Source organism: Cryptomeria japonica, chromosome 7, assembly GCF_030272615.1.
Source record: "Cryptomeria japonica chromosome 7, Sugi_1.0, whole genome shotgun sequence".
Classification (NCBI taxonomy): domain Eukaryota; kingdom Viridiplantae; phylum Streptophyta; class Pinopsida; order Cupressales; family Cupressaceae; genus Cryptomeria; species Cryptomeria japonica.
In genome coordinates, this window is record NC_081411.1 from 522,903,141 (window position 1) to 522,923,892 (window position 20,752).

At 34.3% G+C, this 20,752-nt stretch overlaps 1 protein-coding gene across 1 annotated transcript in view; it reads right to left on the reverse strand.

Annotated features, from left to right (window-relative positions):
- Window positions 1–20,752, reverse strand: part of LOC131061653 (uncharacterized) — a 55,272-nt gene that overhangs the window by 23,037 nt on the left and 11,483 nt on the right. The window contains exons 2-5 of the mRNA XM_057995450.2: window positions 4,192–4,480; window positions 3,852–3,914; window positions 3,524–3,606; window positions 327–357 (exon numbers count right to left, since the gene is read on the reverse strand). Coding sequence (XP_057851433.1) covers window positions 327–357; window positions 3,524–3,606; window positions 3,852–3,914; window positions 4,192–4,480 — 466 coding nt within the window. The remainder of the gene's footprint in view (window positions 1–326; window positions 358–3,523; window positions 3,607–3,851; window positions 3,915–4,191; window positions 4,481–20,752) is intronic.

The following is a 20,752-nucleotide window of genomic DNA, read 5'->3' on the forward strand; positions in this document are numbered from 1 at the left end:
GGTCATGTTCAATTTCAAATCACCGTGCAAAACACAATGCTATTTGTATTCGGATCTTACAAATCACGAGGAATATTATAGATTTACTGACGAATAAATATACATGATTATCTTTGCTTGAATAATCCAAAGGACTACAAGTGACAACACAACCTCCCGAAAATTGAGCTATGGGTTTTCATACTAGTTTACAATCTAGACTGAGCAGACTGTGCCTTATTTGCATTGTAACCTCTACTGTGTGTCCAGACGAACATTCCACAGCAGTTGGCAAAATACTCCTTAAGTAACTCAATTTATCAAATCAGAAATAAAAGATCACTTACTCGTTTTTCTTTTCGGAGCTTCTTCTTTGCCCTGCATAGAGGAAATTAGTTTAGAGAGAGATGATTTTGAAATTAGATTCATAAGGTACTTAGGCTTCAACGGAAAGATATATACAACCATACATTCCTATATTCAATCAAGAAAAAATCCAAAAAGCAAAATTTACAAGCAAAAAAGTTGAAAAGAAGAGAAATCAACAAAATTCAAGTGACATAATTAAGGAAATGTATTGTTATCAGCCAACAGGAACTAGCATACAATATCCACAATTAGCATCTGTATTTTATATGGAGATAACATGCCCCCTTTTAATACAATCCACAAGTAACATTTGTATTGTAAATGGAGATAATAAGCCCCTTTTTTAAATATAACTTCACTACAAGTGGAAAACCCAATGTATACATTTTAACAGAAAAAATAACGAAGGCAAAATAATGACATATTCCCACCAAATTAGGTAACTTGTGTTACAAGGGCTTGAATGTAGGTGCGTTTGACTCCTCTTACAGCAAAACAAAGTTTGAACATTAATATTATGTTATTCAAGTAGTCTAATGTTATTCTATGATTTAGACTTCAGCTGTAGGTGTTTTCCAATCATACTAACCAATCTTGATCAGGCCATAACTCCACTCAGCATCGTCTGAATCTGTTCCCTGCATACGCTCAAATCCTTGCAACCATGGAACAAGTACAGACTACACTCAGTGGTGTTATATTCCTGACTGAAATTGGCCATTACAACTAACAAACCCTACAGATAGTTACAGAAGATAAATTAGACTATTTGAATAACAGAAATAAAGAGTATTAAATACCCAAGAAAATCTTAAAAAAAGAGAACAAAAATGTTTCAGACAATACATAAGAGTTTGTTAAAAAGGTGAGGAGATCAGTAGCTCACTCTTCAATGTTCAGACTTAGTATTTCATAGACTACTGTGAAAAACTTCCCACATTGATATTTTCTAAACCTTTTTTCATTTGGTTTTGCATTTTGGAAAACTAGTTTACTTGGTAAGCTTCATTATGTTTCAAAAAAGAGTTCAAAAGAACATTTTAATGGCAGAGATGGAGTTTACAAAACTCTTAACCCAGGGCCTGACCACAAGGTTCAGAAGATAAGTGCTGTTTACACAAATAGAAGAGACAACGAATGAGAAGGATTGGTTAGTACATATGATAAACAATGCATTACATAGACTGTATATTCTAAAGCAGCAAAATAGCAGATACATAAATTATGATTAGAATATTAGTGGTTACAAAAGAGAGTGCAGCAAACTGTGAAAGATAAAATAATGTTTATATCCTGATCTAGAAGCGGTGATGGAGATGCCTGACATGGGAGATTTTCTTAAGAACATAGAGACTTGGCATCATCCTGGCAGCCCTTTGTCCTTAGGTACCTGTTAAACAGTGTAAATAGACTTGTGGACAAAAGGGAGACAAAGAAGAATGAACCGCCAAGGAACATGGGATAGAAGTGTGGAGGGGGAAATGTGTAAAGATAAGGGAGGTATATGCTTCAAAGTGAGGGTTGGGAGGCGGTAAGTCTGTCATGTTAGGGTATGGGGTGGATGGGTGTCAAGTGCAAGAGCAAGGAATCAGTGAATTGGGGAATGCAGGATGGGGACTTTGAGTAATAGTGAAGGACTTAGGATGGTTACAGAATAGAGAAGTCGCATGTTTGTGTGAAGGGCAGAGTGGAAGGGAAATGGCAAGGATACATGGGAGTACTAGGGGCAAAAATTTTCTCTTTATAACCATAGAATGCAACTTTATTTATTTCTAAAAGATTATTTGCCCATATTAGTGGTGTTACCATTGATACTTTGTGGTTGGGTGCCTCTGCTCTAAGTCTACCTATAGTTATAAATTTGTGAGCAATAGGCGCGAACCAATTCAAAGAGTATTATAGTGCAGTTGACTTGTTGAAGTGGTGCAAGTGTTGTCATTAAGTCCACTCTTTGACTTAAAAGAGCAACCAATTTCCAGTTTGACCATGCCTTGGAGAGTGTGTTCTAGGTATCTTCTACCTTTAGATGTACATTGAAAGAACAAAAAAAATTGACTATTTCAGAGTCACCCTCATGCATCGTCAGTGAGGCTTCAAAATTTTTAATTATTTAAGTACCATGTAGAGGGTAGGTGCCTATACCAAATTGTTGATCTGGATGCCAATATTTTGACAATATCAGACCATTGATTGTGTTAGATTTTTTAGGGGTCACTCATATTGTGTTCAGATGGCACAGAAATTAGGAGAAATCATACCCTAATTTTAATGATACAGGGAAAGACGTAATTCTGAAATATGTCAAGGAGGGGAGTAGAGCAAAAAGGCCATAAGGAAACAAGAGAATGCTGCAACCTCTAAAAGTGACCAAAGTAGGTTGATAGGAAACTAAACTAATGCTGGCAAGACTTGTACACTATGGAAGCAAATGCTATCTTATTGAAATAGACAAAGGCAAATCTAGTATGTGGCAGCTAATTGCATACCAGAACTAATCTTGTTTTCAAACAATAAAATCGTATGTTGCTATTTTAGGAACATGCTAGGGTTATTAAAAGAGTTGTCATAAAACATTTATGAGAGTATCAAAGCAATTGCATATATGTGCATCATCATTTGTCAATTGTAGACTTGCTTATTATCTTTGATCCTCATTCTAAAATTGTTAAATTGATCCAATTATGGGTCAAACTAAGGAGAACTTGACCATTACAATTCAAATAGATTTCCTAAAGGTATTCTTAAAAAGATTGAGGGGAGTGAATTTCAACAAACAACAATCGATTCAATGTCACAACTGACAATTCAAATTTAAGCAATCAACTTCAATTCTACACTCAAATATTAGTTTCATGTATGTACTCTTTAGTTTTATAACTCAAGTTCAAATTATATTTTTTCATTATTTATATTATTATTTACTAATAGGTACTACAGACACCATGATAGCTGAATATTTTTAGACTTTCTGACGTTGACAATAACATCAGTGCTAGCTCAGTTTAGAATAATAAACTACTAAGTTTATGTAGTCCGATTTCTTTAACTAATACATAAAAATTCTAAACAAAAACTCTAATTTTCCTTATACAAATTCTAAAATAGAAAAAAATTATTAAAACATATAGACCTTCCTAACAAGGTGTGTATTAAAAGCAGAAAAACAAGAGCAAACCTCCAGTCAACAAAACCATAAAGATCCTGCATTTTCATTTGTTCATTCCTCGCTCTTTGAAGTTCTCCACTTGCTAGCCTTGCCTGCCAGGTTGCAGACAATTGATGTAGTTCTCCTTTAAAAGAATACTCCAGTTTCAAATCACATATCAAACATTGACCTTCTCTTACTTGATGCATAATATGACTAATAGTATTAAATTTTGTAATTGAAAAAAAGAATAAATGAGAAGACAAAATGTTCCATTCATGTAAGGAACTAAAACCAATATGAGTTGACAAAATCTTAAATGAATAAAAGAAAATCAATCCAGAGTTGAATTGGGTACCTTTGCCAATTCAGCATTGCGCTTAATGATGGCTTTCTGCTGCTCCTTTGCATCAGCTAGAACCTATTCAAAACAAATCAAAATTTTGTGGATAACGTGCTTTGCACATACCCATATAGCATGCCATATAAACTTCAACTGAAAGGTCAAAAGCATTTGCATATCTTGCAATTACACATTTATTGATAGAAGATTCTTAGTTTTGTCTTCTAAATACAAAATTCAATAAAATGCAGATGAAGAAGAGAAAAAGTTCAACTAATTTGTTTCTTAACATCAGGGCAATACATACATATTATCCAGTGTAAATCTATCCCTAATAGATAATAATTCCTGGCACCTGAAAAGCAGTATTTTCGTCATTTGTCTTTCCAGTAATAAGTGCATTCTCATAAAGCACCCCTGCATTGCATGCCTCCGTTTGGTGCTTTGGTTCACTCTTTTTTTGCTTCCTATGCTTATTCCTTTGTCTTCTCTCCTTTTCATTCTTTTTTTTCTTGTACATCCTTTCTTCATCCTCTGAAACACTCGACTCACATTGAAACTTAACTGCAAACTTTGCACGCTTCCTTGCTTTTTCTTTGGTTGAGTCTTCTCTAAAGGAAGCTGACTTTTTTAACTTCAAGTTCCTGTTTGGCACACGCACATTTTAAAGAGTGAGCTGGTTACCATGACAGCACCTGCATTGTCATTTGCTAAGTCCACTCAGTATATTCTTTTGTGACACAATATGGAGCATAAAACAAGATCACAATGAAAAATATCTAATATCTAACTTGCATCTGTTGCAACCATCTTTGTGAAATCAAATCGATATATAGACATCATTGCCTCAAGGGTTTCCTAAAGGTATCATAAATAAGGACTATCTGCGTGTTCAAAATTTAAAGGTTTTGAAGAACTGTAAGGTTCACAGTAAGAAGAATTTTGTGCTGAAAATATATTTTTTATTCTATTGTAAATAGTATTTACCATTAGCATTCATTTCACTCCTGAAAATAAGAATTACAATTATAACAATGCAGGAATTCCAAATGAGATATCTCCAGCAGAGAACATGGGCCAAAGCGATAGACAGCCATACACCTTCTGTTCCTAAAAATCTACATCAAAGCTATCATATTTTAGTATAAACATTCAAAACATATTTCAAATAGCACTCTTCATTAAGTAAGAATGCAGAATAGGCATTTGGGCATTGCATTCCACAATCTAGCGTTTGCATTCAAACTTGTATCCTAGATTGGATAAAAAAGTAAACTATAAGTATACCCTAAGTCACAAGGTTCGAATTCGAATTCGAATTCGATAGCCATGAAATTCGGATGAAATTCGACAAGGGAAAAATTCGAAAAAAAATTCGGATAAAATTCGCCTTCTATAATTTTGTTTATGTTTAAATATATTTATACTTCTAATAAATTATCAGAATAGCGACCCTTGTTGGAGAAAATCCAGCAGTTGCAGGCACCCATTACCCAATAGATACAAAGCATATACAAAGAATACCCACGACCAGCTGAGTTGTGTTTAGAGGCGGGTAGCAGTGCTTTATAGAGGAAATTAGATTAAATTCGATTTTTTTTATAGAAGTTTGAAATTCGATTAAATTCGAACCTCATCCATGAAAATCGCCGTATCCTGTGACTTAGAGTATACCCTCTCATGAGAGTACAACCAAAGACTTCAAGTAGTACCAAAACCTCTAAAATCTATTACAGAACCAACTGTCCACCACCAGCACATGTTCTAACTGAAAATATAGTCCGAACCAAAACCTAACCATAAAAAAAATTTATGCCTCATTTGAAGTCTACTCACACTTTTTCATAAGATAACTAGCTCGTCAGAAAAACCAAGGTAGTCAAATACCCCTAAGACTCATTTTGGGACTTGCTTTTTAGCTCGGGTACTTGAAAAACTAGGAAATCCCTGAATATATCCTCAATCCAAGTTTTGAGATTACCCCTGAAAATTTTGATACATATAACTTTTAAGGATCCTTTAAGTCTGATACACATACTCACTATCACTGCATTCTCAGATTTGAGATATATATAATACAGACATATGCCTATACATGTGTGTGTGTGTGTTAGACAGACAGACAGATAAGCTCGGCGTGTGTTTTGACACCATATCTCTGAGTTTACTATGTGGTTAATAGTAAGAAGCGGTGCATCTTCTCTAGATTGACCATTTGGTTGATATTAAAAAAAATGTTAAACACTTTCCTGTGCAACAGATGAAAGCTTTGGAATGGATCTAAGTTTGAATCAACAATTGCATAAGCAAATTTCCAGCAAATTATGCACTCATAACCTTCAGTTTAGGTAAATTTTAAGCAAAGTTTCCAGTTATCTAAAGGAGAGAAATTGAAAAAGTATTATGGAAACTTACAAAGGCTTCGCAAGGTTTTGTTGCAATATTTGTCAGCCCTACCAATCGCTCAATACATCGAGTATTAGTCTTACAAGATGAAACTGTTTTCTAATGAACAATAGTAGCAGAGCACAACATCCCTGGGAAAGTGTCGCAAATCATCGATCTGATCCAAACATCAACATGAAGAAAACTGCAGATCCACTAATTGAGAAACTATCACAAATATTGCATCTTATTCGTGGCAAAAAACAAAAACAGCATAGAAAACAGCAACTCAAAAATCAATGACCGCTGAACAGTTTGAAAAATTGTTTTGTTGAGTAATTTGTAGCTTTGATACTTCCAAAATATTCAAGAAGTCATTTGAAAAGTTAAGTAGCCTATAAGAAGTAATTTAAGGAATAATTGGGAGTATATGCATTTCCAAGAAAACAACCACTCAAAAAACTGATGACCACTATAGTTTGAAAAATGATGAGTAATTTGAGCATTATAACTGCGAAACATAGAAAACATTCAAGAAATCGTCTAAAATGTTAAGTAGCCTATTAGAAGTAATTTAAAGGAGAACTGTGAGTATATACTTTCTCTAAGAACCAAAACAGTAAATATCGGTGTCTGGTTCATCCAACTAACAGCTTGCAAATGAAGGCTAAGAAGGAAGCAGAGAAACAGAGGAACAGTTGGGAGACAAGGGCCAAACAAGATGCTGAAGCTACAGAGAATAAAAAACTAATGGAAAATTAATAAATTATGCTTTTAAGAAGAATGCCGATGATAATTTGGAAGAATCCCAAGGAGGATGAAGTCATCATGGAAGAAGCCGAAGAGAAGACTTTGGACACAGCTCATAGCTGAATTAAACCAGATGGTCGATTTGAAAAAAAAAGTAATGTGAATAACTATGTTACTGGGTTCTTGTGTTTTGAGACCCATCACAGAACCAAATATTTACTATTGTGTAATATTCCCTTCCTAAATGGGATTTAATAATAAAATAATAAAAAAATAAATATATATATATATATACATAATATAATTATAAAATATAAATAAATGATCAGAGGGCATGAAATAGAGATTTCTGAATTTCAGTTGGTCATTGTATGAATGAACTTATAGAGTTCAGTCTTAAAGGACATTCAGATATATTTATCAGAGTTGCTTCTGCAAATAATATGTTTAGTGTTTACCAGTAAATTATATATATTATCCATTATATTTTCTAATGATTCATTTGAAAACATTATATTCTAATATACTAAGTCATTGCTGCAGTTTAATATTAATACAGTAGCATCAATTGGTGCATTATTCCTTTATGTTGCCAACCGTACACTTCTATAAAGGAACCCCATGTTTAGAGGGGACAACTTCTGACAATTTCTGACACAAATCTATTTGTCTCACTTTTCCTCTAACTACCGTTCAAGTTCTAAAGAGAAAATATCACTATGTCATGCCTTGCCAAGTTAATCAAAGCCTTATTAGGATCGCTAAGATAATTTAGGCATTTAAATAAAGTTGAAATAAGAAACATTGGCAACAATAATTAAAGACATAAAATTAAGATTAAAAAGGGACTCGAGACCAGCGATCAAGGGTGAAGGGTTACACCCTTTCAAAAGGAAACATTTGTGGAAGGTTGTGACTCCCTCAATGATAAGGTATAAAAGGGAAATCAACTCATTTGAAATGGGGGATCAATTGAGCAATAAAATGGGAAATAAGCATCTGATCTATAATCAGAAAATAAGACAAAAATAAGAGATCAGATCTGACATTGATAACCAATTCAGGCATACAAGAGTTTGATATTGTATCTGTGATTTGGTATGGCTTTTCTTGTGAGATATACAGCATAATGAATCTGTTTATATCTGCACACTGCTGATTAATGATGCATTGCTGTTTATGACTGTCTAATATAGCATAATGAATATTATTTATATCTGTTCAATGCTGATTCATATGGTGCTGTTACTTATGACTGTCTAATATATAGTTATGTAGAACATAGATGCAATAGTCTGCAAAAAATCGCGATTATACCCTATTAATCCTGAATCCTGGAGCCAGCCAATTTATTCCCCGAAAAAATCGTTCACCCAATTTTCAAAGATTTTTTGCATTTATATCATGTTAAAATAATGTTAAAAATCCAAAAAAATGGCAAAAAAAGTGAAAAAAATCACTGTAAAAACAGGCAAAACCCTAGAAAAACTCATGAAATTACTGAATTGCTCAGAAATAAGGTTGATCCGAGACGAAATCAGAGTCAATGTGGAATCAATGTTGAAAAAGTTTGTTATTTTGCCCCTTAATTTTTTTTTCTGACCTCTAAAAATCCCTAAATAAAGGAGTGGGAGGAGCAATGGCAGTCATCAATCAAATTTGAAAGGGCCTCAATCGTCCTAAATCGTGGGGGGCATATGAGATAGTATCGAGGCAGCTAGAAAATCTTCTCTAAATCACAGCTTCGATACGACTCAAACTCACTGCACACCCCACCCAATGGATTCTAATGTGAACAAGTATATAATTAATATTGTATACTAGCTTTTAAATTAATACTATTATGCACTATTATAGATGGCATTTTGATAGGGAAGGAGCAAGCCCCTTATAGCTTATAATTAATACTATAAAGTAGTTTTAAAATTTAAACTATTATAGACTAGGAATATATATTAATAGTTATATGATAAATTATAATTTAAAAATAATTTATAATGAACATATTTAATTTTAAATATAATATATAATTTTATTTTTTTGATGGAGGAAACTTGGGTTTTAGCTTGGTTTGATCCCAAAGAGACCACTTACAGAGGATCTCTTCCCATGAGGCCATTTTCGAGGGATCATCATTCCCCACGCTTCACTTGTTCAAACCCACGAGCTCAATGGCCCAACAAAGGCAAAAAGCCTAGAAGCTCAATGAGCTAGCAAGGGTTTGAACCTTGGTGGCTGCCTCACCAATGGAATGTTTCTACCACAACACTAAACGTCTGAAGACATATAATATATATATATATATATGATTTATAATTTATAATTGATATAGTTAATTTTTGCTCAAACAAAGACATACAATTCATTGTGTGAGCAATATATCCAAAGTGTTCCATGAAATAAATCTGAATGACAACAAACAAGCTTACATACTTGTAAAAAACAGCCTCCGGCACATAATCATTAAAATTTGTCTCTACCTAAAATAGTAGTTGCAAGCTAGGTATTGCCAGAACTAGTGGCTTGCTAATCTTTTACTTCAGCTAAACAAATGCCTTTTGTTGAATTCTACCCCATATAAAAGGCTTACCAATTGCCATCAGGGAATATAAAGCATTGCAACTGTGGAATATTATTTGATAAGCTTTCTCAAATATTGAACTACCCTAGAAAACTCCTTGCCTCAATCACAATGAAAGTCTTGGATCACTTCAAAATGGCTTCCACTTTTACTAAATTCCTAACGAAGCTGGATCGTTGTTTGATAAATTTTTATCTCAGCTACTTCATAGACTTAGCTAATCTTTGATCTCAGACTTAGACAGCTATTTGGTGTATTTGGTGACTGCCCTTTTAAAAAGTTAACTGAATATTTGCCTATGTAATCAGCAATATGAATATAAACAACAAAATCTATTTTCTACAATTCATGTGTTAAACTCTATTTTATTTACTCTTTATATCTCTATGCTATGGAAATGGCCTTCAGTTTTGAAAAAAAAATAGTTTATGTCTATTTTTCTACAATTTTTTAAGATTTTTTAAATCCAAGCTTTTACCCATTTTTATAAAAAATCGTTTACTTTTGGTTTGCCAATTTTTTACCCAATTGATTTTTACTGCTATGATATAAAGCATTGCAATTGTGGAATATGATTTGATAAGCTTTCTAAAATATTTAATTTACCCTACAAAACTCCTTGCATCAATCACAATAAAATTCTTGAATCACTTCAAAATGGCTTCCACTTTTACTAAATTCCGAACAGTAGCTAGATTGTTGTCTGTTAAGTTTTGATCTCAGTTACTTCATAGACTTGGCTAGTATTTGATCTCATACTTAGACAACTATTCGGTGTATTTGGTGACTGCCCTCTTCAAAAGTTAACTGAATGTTTTCCTATGTAATCAGCAATATGAATATAAACAACAAAACATTATTTTCTACAATTCATGGGTTAAAACTCTATTTTATTTGCTCTCTATATCTCTATGCTATGGAAATGTCCTTAAGTTTTTTTAAAAAGCAGTTTTTGTCTCATTTTCTACAATTTTTTATTTTATTTTTTTAATCCGATATTTTCCCCATTTTTTCAAAAAATCTTATACTTTTGGTTTGCCGATTTTTTTCCCCAAACGATTTTTGCTGCTATGATATATAATACGTGACATAATATAGGGTGTTCTATATATATTCTGTCTGATTATTATAACCACCCATGGTAGGGGAAATGAGGGATTACAAGGAGGGGAATGGCAATGGGGTACTCTTCTAAGTACGCCACCTCATGGTGCTGACCAAATGGTCCCATGAGGCCAAGGGGGGTACAAGGGGTACTGCCTTTGGGCTTAGAAAAGATGGCCTTCCAAGGCATCCTATTGTGAATATGCCTCATCCCTCTATCATGGTGAATTAATACACCAAGAAGTCTAATCATAGGAAGCAGGAAATGGATGGCAAGATGAAGGGGGAATGGTTGGAGGACACCTCATTAGGTCCACTACCTCATATGGATGGCACGGGCCACATGAGGCCAAGAGGGATGGTATATCCGCTCTTGGGCCTTGGGTAGAGGATCTCTAGGACACCCTACTGAGTCACCTTTTCCTAGCTTCCCTACGGTTGAATTCCATCAATAAATTAGGTATATCATATCATAGTTGAACTACTCGCGACTCAGCTCGGCTCGGCTCGACTCGCCAAGCCCCTGAGAAAAAAACTCGGCGAAAAACTCGGCAACGTAAAAACATGCTTAATTTTAATAAAAAATGCATTTTTTTTGCAAAATTTAATGAGAAGATGCATCCAATGAGTCAATAAATGATAACACAAAAGAAACAAGCTGATTCTAGATATATTTAAATGCAAAGTGTCTACAAAATCACATCCTCATGAGAAATGCTGATGGCTGGAAGCAAAATAGTAAATAGTTTTTGTAAAACCAAAAGTAAATACAACTTCCTCTTCCCAGCTCTAGCCAAAACTAGTTTCAAACTTTCATCATATTTGAAATTTCATCATTCATACTCATAGTTTCAAACTTTCAACTCTAAAATGTATAATACCAGGATTTCTTCATTGCTAATTATGTTGTTATATGGAGCCTAATCAGACTTGGAGGTTAAATTTTCCCTACTTCCATCAGCACAGTTTCCCCCTATATTTTTCGACAGGGGTTTGCGGGCAGCACCCCCAGGTTGGGGTCAAGGGGCATCGCCTAAGGATCCTGAAATTTGACTAAGTCTGGAAAATTGAAGAATCCTCCAAAAACTAGATTTTGCATTATAACTCCTGGAGGTCTGAAACCACTCTCAAACATCCTGACAATATATATGGAATATAACTTAAAGTATTTCTTTCTTATACTTAAATGTTATATTCCATGTGTATATTATGATAAAGAGAATGAAACTGACCTAAAAAAACAAAAATTGATAATTTTTTCACATGTTTGAGCCTCTTTTTTTAGTCTAACCGAGTTTTTAAAAGAAACTCGCCAAGTTTTTGCAAATAACTCGGCAATTACTCAGCGAGTTTTTGCTGCGAGTTAAAGTTAGAAAAACTCGCAGAGCTTGCAACTCGCCGAGTACTCTGCGAGTGTGCCATCTATGTGTACATGCATATATACATATACATGTACATGTATATACACACACATACATACATACATATGTATAGTAATAGAAAATCTAAAAGAAATATCAAATACTGAAAGCTTTTTCTATAAATGTTGCCTTCAATATGTAATGCCCCTTTTTGTAAATGCCCTAGTTTTTGTCCTAAAATCACAATCTCCGAGTAAAACAAGAAAAGGAATATAGGAACATTATCTTAATCATATGATGGAACATTATCTTAATCATATGATATCATATGATTAAGATAATGTTCCTATATTCCTTTTCTTGTTTTACTCGGAGATTGTGATTTTAGGACAAAAACTAGGGCATTTACAAAAAGGGGCATTACATATTGAAGGCAACATTTATCATATGATTAAGATAATGTTCCTATATTCCTTTTCTTGTTTTACTCGGAGATTGTGATTTTAGGACAAAAACTAGGGCATTTACAAAAAGGGGCATTACATATTGAAGGCAACATTTATAGAAAAAGCTTTCAGTATTTGATATTTCTTTTAGATTTTCTATTACTATACATATGTATGTATGTATGTGTGTATATACATGTATATGTATATGTACACATGTACATGTATATGTATATATGCATGTACATATATAACAAAAATTCTACCATTCTTTTAGGGAATTTCCTATAGTTTTCAACTGTTTCTAACTGGAAATGCGACTATGTTTTTGCTGTTAAAAAATCTTTTGAAATCTTGCAGTTAAGTTGCGATTTGTTTACAGAACCTTTTCAAATCTTGCTGTTAAGTTGGGATTAAGTTGCTGTCATGCAATTTTTATTTTATAGGAATTAACTTTATTTTTAGAATCTTTTATATCTATATATTTTTAATTATATTTTGTCAATTTTGTTTTATTTTCTATAGATTATAACTGAAGTCAGTGTATATAATTATGTTTTATAGGTTTTACTTTTTAAATTAATTTAAAAAGCTATATTGTATTTCACAAGTTTTAATTTGTACAGCATATTTATTTATGTGCAGTAAAATTTTATAATAAATTTCAATTTTTAAAAAATGTATAGGTATATAAAATTCATTTATTATACACAACCTCAAAAATATTTTGTTCGTCAGATTGTTGCCTTTACAGTTTCCATTTCTCATTTCTAGTAACATAGGTATATATACATGTGTAAACATGCACACGCATATAATATATTAAGTATATTACAAATTGATATACATATTTAATAATTAATATTTTAATATTGTATATATTACAACCATACCAAACCCAGAATGGGTAACAATCTGCCATTCTAGCATACCCAAACCCCAAACCCATACCCATACCCAAGCCGGCAACTTGGATGAATAAGTTGAGGAAAAGGGGGCATATCATCAAATCAAGTAGCAAAAAAAGGCAATCCAGAACCAATATAAGTACAGGAGGAAGAGATAATATAAATGTTAAGATTCAAAAGGAGACCATGATAGAGGTTACCAATGAATCACAACCTCTACTGATGAAAATATTCGAAAGAGAATAAAATGCAAACCAAATTCTTAAAGATCGTATCTTGGAATACTAGTGAATGCATGTCCCTTCCAAAAGAAGATTACTACAAGATATAATTAACCAAGAAAAGCAAGACAATATTTTGTTGCAGAAACTTTGTTAAGAGGAAATCAGTTAGAAAGATATGGTAGAATTCTGTGGAGGAAGGCAATGAATAGAGAAGTAGATGTTGATGGTCAAACTAGAGGACTAGCAGCCTTTTGTAATCATAATCAAGTCTCTAGTAAGATGTTTGAGACCTTCCAAGGACTGGATAAAGTGCAACATCTAGTGTCTTAAATCTAATCTAAAATTTGTGGTAACTGTAATGTCCCTGACTAGGTACCTCCACTATTTCTACCCAAAACAACTATTTCTGAACTTTTCAAATTTCCAAAACTACTGTCTATTGTTTCGGAAATTGCAGACTTGTTACATTTGTTGTTGGTTGCATGCAATCAAGAGTTTTGTATTGATATGATGCATTAAGAACAGCAGCAATTGCAGAACAACAGAAACTCAGAACAATACAAATCTAACCTGTTTAGCAGTAATAATATTGGCTTTCCCCTGTATTGTAAAGGCAGGTTACATTGAATGGAATGGTTTAACACCCAGCGTTGAAAGTCACTGGCTATTAATTACAGAGATTATTCCAGGCACATACAACATATTCATGTATAATTCCTCAGCTGCGACTAAGCTCCAACCTTCACCCAATATAAGCCGGACCTTTGCAGGTATACTTCTTTTGCCCACGAACCTATGTAGCATCCGCTGGAAACATTACGTCCTGACCATCCTTAAGAAGCAACTGTGATAAGGGAGGAGACCATAGTAGAGCTGTGTCCAACTTGTTTTCTCAGATATACTTAATCCTGATCGATTCTGTTCTTCATACACAACTTTGTAACAGCCGGTTCTCCTTCCAGTAGCGGCTAATGAAGCCTTCACAATCATTGTAATTCCTGCTCTGTTTACATTACTTCTCCCCTTCAAATGAAATATAAACCCACGACAATGAAATACAACCACTCCGACAAATTAATATATTGGCTTCCTATGAATCTCAGCAATATTAGCCAATAAGTTTCACCGCTAACGACAATAATATTTCACCATGAAACTTTATCCCGACTGCTAATAATAATATTTCTATAGCAGTTTATTTATGCCACATTAGAAGTTTACGGCTGTCCCTTTTATATTATCGCCATGGTCACAATACATCCAACGATTATTAAAATATAATCGCACCTCACACCTAATACCGATAGAAATGAAGCCTCAATAAATCCTTCGATTCAACCTTAGAAGAGACACCTCAATTATGAATTGCCTTCATGTTAATCAAAACACGACTTTATGGAATCTTTTCTTTGTTCCACAGAAATATATCCAATACATATATTTTATATCTCGCCGGTATACAAAGTCCAGAATAAACATATCCGTATTTCTGAAATAGATAGAAAATACCTCTGGTCTGTGGATATCCTTATTACTGTAAATTTGTCTCCATGGGAGACTTCACAAATTTAGCCTTGATGTAGACTCCGTCATGAAAACATCCCTTTGGAAGAACTAGGTTTTCGTCCATCCCTTCTGACAACTGTAGGTTTCCGTACTCAGCGATTAGCCAATGCAAAGCATCAAACAAATTCATCATAAAAACTTAATATCAAAAACATGCCTTCTTTCTTCCATTCAGCGTCCTTATAAAGAACTCCAAGAAGTATCTAGAACATTAGGCCGACCTGGCCGTAAAATATTTATTATATTTTGGAGAACTTTATTTATAATAATATTTTATTATTAAATTAAATTAATTAATATTAAGTAATCATTTAAATATTTTATTTGTTTTTTTGGCAACTTAATAAAAATCAATTTAATTAATTGTCGCTTAGAAAATTGGGGACATTACAGTCCTCCTGGCCCAAACATTGCTTTGTCCTCAAGCAATTCTCAGTTGCACCACCAAGATACCAAATTATCCGTATGAAAAAAACTATATCACTCTGCCGCTCCACACTGATGCAATCAACATTATGGAAACATGCAACTCTGCCATGTGAGAGTATTTCTTCTGTTATGCTTATCCACTCTCCTTCCAACACTAACTCATCATAATCCTGCCATTGCATACTCATGTTGTAAACAGAAAAATCTCTTGCATCAATATTATTTACTACCTTGAAGAATCAACCGGTAAGGCTGTCCCCATATTCCCATCATGATTATGCATCGTTGTGATCATCCTTGTTGCTATAGCTGCTGGTTTTTCATCTACCAAAGCCTTGAGTATTATCTTATTCTCATCCACCATGAATTCCAACTCTATCTGCTGGAAATCCTGAATGTACCTCCCAAGAGAGTGCAGCCATTGAATTCCTAAGATGACGTTGGAATCAGTAATCCCAATCACATACAAATCATCCTTGATGTTGTAGTCATCAAACTCAATGTTCATCTGTGGCATCCTCTTGTTGCATCTCATCTTAAATCCATCAACCATCATGACATGGAATCCTGAAAAATCTTCCAATGGCAATCCACTCCTAACCACCAAACTATCACTCACAAAATTGTGAGTTGCACCGATATCCACCAAACATGTCACTTGCTGTCCATTCACAATTCCTCTTACCTTGAATGGTTGATACTTAGGTATTCGTAGAAGTAGGGCAGTAACTACATGTACTAAGGCTGTGTTATCTTGTTCTTCATTGCCACTCCCTGAAGTATCATCAATGGTGTCATTTGTCGGATGTAACTTCAACATAATACATTTTACCTTTCTCAAGGCATCTATGACCGGGCACCCATGGTTCATGACAATGGAAACACAACTTCCTTCGCAGCTCATTCTTGCTCACAACATCCAACTTCTTCTTATCTTCTTCTTCCCTACTTGGTTTAGATGAAATGCTTGACTCCTCTTGAGATGATTTCTTTTGCTTAGTATGTATATCCTCATGATAGTGCTTGCTCTTAGGAGTAGAAAGTTCCATGTGGCGCACTCTCTTAATGGCATTGGCTAGAGTAGGAGGACCAAAAGCTTTGACCCAACCCCTAAGAGAATCTAACAAACCCTCTATGAACCAAGTAATCATCCTATTCTCACTCGCATCAAAAACCATTACTAACAATCGTTGAAATTCTTAAATGTATGAATCAGATGCCCCCACCTGTTTCAGCTGAGCTAACTCTCTTGTGTGTGCCTCTGAATCTTTACGGTCAAACCGCTCTATCAATGTACTACAAAACTGATCATATGAAACAATTGAACCATGACCTTGTCTTACTAATCCATGATACCACCACTCATGTGCAACTCCTTCAAGGTGAAGAGTAGAAAACTTGATGGCCTCACTCTCTTTCATCTGAATTAGATCAAGGTAAGTATCTAATTTTTGAATCCAAGCTCTAGCTGTACCTTTGGATGATCCATCAAAGCTAGGTAAGGATAGATGTCCCAACCTTTTCTGCAAACCCATAGTTCATCTTCCCTTGATTCCATGGTTTCTTCTTTGGCTTTGTGCATTTAGCAACCTCCAAGTAGTCTTTGAAAGTGATTGTTGCACGTAAATCTGCTCCCAAAGCTTGATACTTAGCCAAAATCTCAGCATCCTCATTATCTTCAATGGGTTCCTCTTGTGTAGGCCCATCCTCTGGTATAAAAGTAGGCATAAAAAGTCTGGATTGTGATAAACCCATGGTTTTGCTGGTAAAATGTTCCAGGTTTTCTGCAGCTTTGCTACTTTCTTCCCTTTCTGTATGCACCAAAGTCCTCCCATATGCTGTGTTTTGAGCCAACTGACTCAAATAAAGGTTGTTATCATTCAGCAGTCTTAACATGTCTGAAAACATTCATTTTGCTTCTTCATCACTTGATGATGGTGGCTGGTCTGAACCCGCCATTACTCCTTTTTATGTTCTTCCAAGATACGACCACCTTTTCCACGCATGCAAACAACCCAAACAGGCTGCCAAGTCTTGCAGCTCTGATACCATTGTAATGTCCCTAACTAGGTACCTCCACTATTTCTGAGCTTTTCAAATTTCCAAAACTACTGTCTATTGTTTCAGAAATTGCAGACTTGTTACATTTGTTGTTGGATGCATGCAATCAAGAGTTTTGTACTGATATGAAGCATTAAGAACAGCAGTGAATGTAGAACAACAGAAACTCATAACAATACAAATCTAACCTGTTTAGCAGTAATAATATTGGCTTTACCCCTGTATTGTAAAGGCAGGTTAATACCCAGCATTGAAATTCGCTGGCTAATAATTAAAGAGATTATTCCAGGCACATACAGCATATTCATGTATAATTCCTCAGCTGCGACTTAGCTCCAACCTTCGCCCAATATAAGCTGGACCTTTGCAGGTATACTTCTCTTGCCCACAAACCTATGTAGCATCCGCTGGAAACATTACATTCTGACCATCCTTAAGAAGCAACTGCGATAATGGAGGAGACCACGGTAGAGCTATGTCGACCTTGTTTTCTCAGAAATACTTAATCCTGATCGATTCTGTTCTTCATACACAACTTTGTAACAGCTGGTTCTCCTTACACAAGTGGCTAATGAAGCCTTTACAATTATCATAATTCCTGCTCTGCTTATATTACTTCTCCCCTTAAAATGAAATATAAACCCACGACAATGAAATACAACCACCCCGACAGATTAATATATTGGCTTGCTATGAATCTCGGCAATATTAGCCAATAAGGTTCACCACTCACAACATTAATATTTCACCATGAAACTTTATCCCAGCTAGAGAGATGAGATTTCCACAGTCCATGCTATATTCAAATATTAGTTGCTTGCTCCTCTTTTGTGTGTTTTTTCTTTTTCTCTCTTTTTATATTGTCTTATTTCTCCTTATAGATGGGTAGGAATATATTTGCGCATATATTCCCTTCCATATTTATGTGCTTAGTTTTTAGTTGTTTGTTTATTCATTCATCTCATTTGTTATTCTTCTTCTGTGTAGGAATTTATTTGTTTATATTTATATATTTATATATATATTGGGGGTGTATATATATATATATATTCTTACTTGTTAATTTATACATACATGCACACATATGTGTGTATATGTATGTATGTACTCTCACACTCTCTCTCACACACACACTCACACACACATATTTTTATATATTTTCTTTTCTTTATTTTCTTTTCATTTTAGGTTCTTTCTTTTTAGTTTCCTTTTTATTCTTTGTATTTGATTTTTTGGTTGTCCTGGTTGCTATTTTCTACCTTGGTTTTTGAGCCCCCTTTAGAATTGGTGCCACTCTTCCCTCTCTCATCCTTTTTATTAGGCTTTGGTCTGCAATTTTACACATTTTCTTCTCCTGCAGCTCTCTCATCCTGATGATGAATCACGGAGTGTGATTCGAAACGTTAATTATTTTTTATACAAAAACTTTCACACAGCTGAATCCAGAAGCATATTTGAATTTATCCCAATTGCTAATAATAATATTTCTATAGCAGTTTATTTATGCCGCCTTAGGAGCTTACGGCATCGCCATGGTCACAATACATCCAACGATTGTTAAAATATAATCGCACCTCACACCTAATAGCAATAGAAATGAAGCCTCAATAAATCCTTCAATTCAACCTTAGAAGAGAGACCTCAATTATGAATTGGCTTCATATTAATCAAAACGCGACTTTATGGAATCTTTTCTTTATCCGAAGAAATATATCCAATACATATATTTTATATCTCACTGATATACGAAGTCCAGAATAAACATATCCTTATTTCTCAAATAGATAGAAAATACCTCTGATCTGTGGATATTCTTATTACTGTAAATTTGTCTCCACAAGAGACTTCACAAATTTAGCCTTGATGTAGACTCCATCATGAATCCACCCCTTTGGAAGAACCAGGTTTTCATCCAGCCCTTGTGATCACTTAAGGTTTCCATCCTCAGCGATTAGCTAATGCAAAGCATTAGACAAATTCATCATAAAAACATCATATCAAAAGCGTGCCTTCTTTCTTCCATTCAGCCTCCTTATAAAGAACTCCAAGAAGCATCTAGAACATTAGGCCGACCTGGCCGACTAAAATATTTATTATATTTTGAAGAACCTTTATTTAATAAAGTGACATAATAATATTTTACTATTTAATTAAATTAATCAATATTAAGTCATCATTTAAATATTTTATTTGTTTTTTTGACAACTTAATAAAAAACAATTTTATTTAATTGTCACTTAGAAAATTGAGGACATTACAGTAACAAACTTCTATGGGCCACGGTGTAGCAGTCCTCAAGCAAGTGTTTGCACCACCTCAAAGGTAATGGTAAAGTTTGAACAACTGAAAGATGGTTCACAGGGATGGGAGCAGATTTCAATATGTCACTTAAAGTCTCTGATAAACAAGAAAAATGGCCGCTTCAAGAAAAGGATTTGGAGACTCTACAAGATTCTGTATCAGAATTACAACTCTAGTACAAAACCTTGCTATGGGCACTTCACAGAGTAACTGGCACAAAGGGGAGATTTTAATACAGAAGGGTTGGACAGATTCCTGGCTTCAAATGGGTGGCTGGATTAAAGACTTAGTTTGATATCTGAAGTTTTGCAAAATAGAGTATCTGATCACTATCCTGTCAGCATGGTAATCAATGCAATTCCCCACCATGATGTTCAAAAAGATATGGCTAGAAAATCCTAAGGTTGGAGACACGGTAGTTAGATATTGAACCAAAGTTCCAGATGTCGAAGGAGCTAGAATGTTTGAAATTTTTTAAACATTTAAATGGCTAAATGTAAGTTTTTCTTTCCGGATTTGATCATCATGCCAAATGAAAAGGCTTTGCATGGGCATTGCATGTCTATTGAGGGTACAAACAAAGTTAAGTGCAATTTTTGTCTCTAAATGTACAATGGAGGGATTTCTCATTTTAAATAGCATTATGCAAAGCAATAGACAATGATGTGAAAGTTTTTTAAAAATGTCCTCAAAATGTCACCTATCAAAGAAAGCAGGCTGTGGAAGTCCTTTCAGAAAATAGGGCAAAGATGGCTAGAGTCGATCATTTGGATCAGGTAGCACAACCAGAACAAACTTCA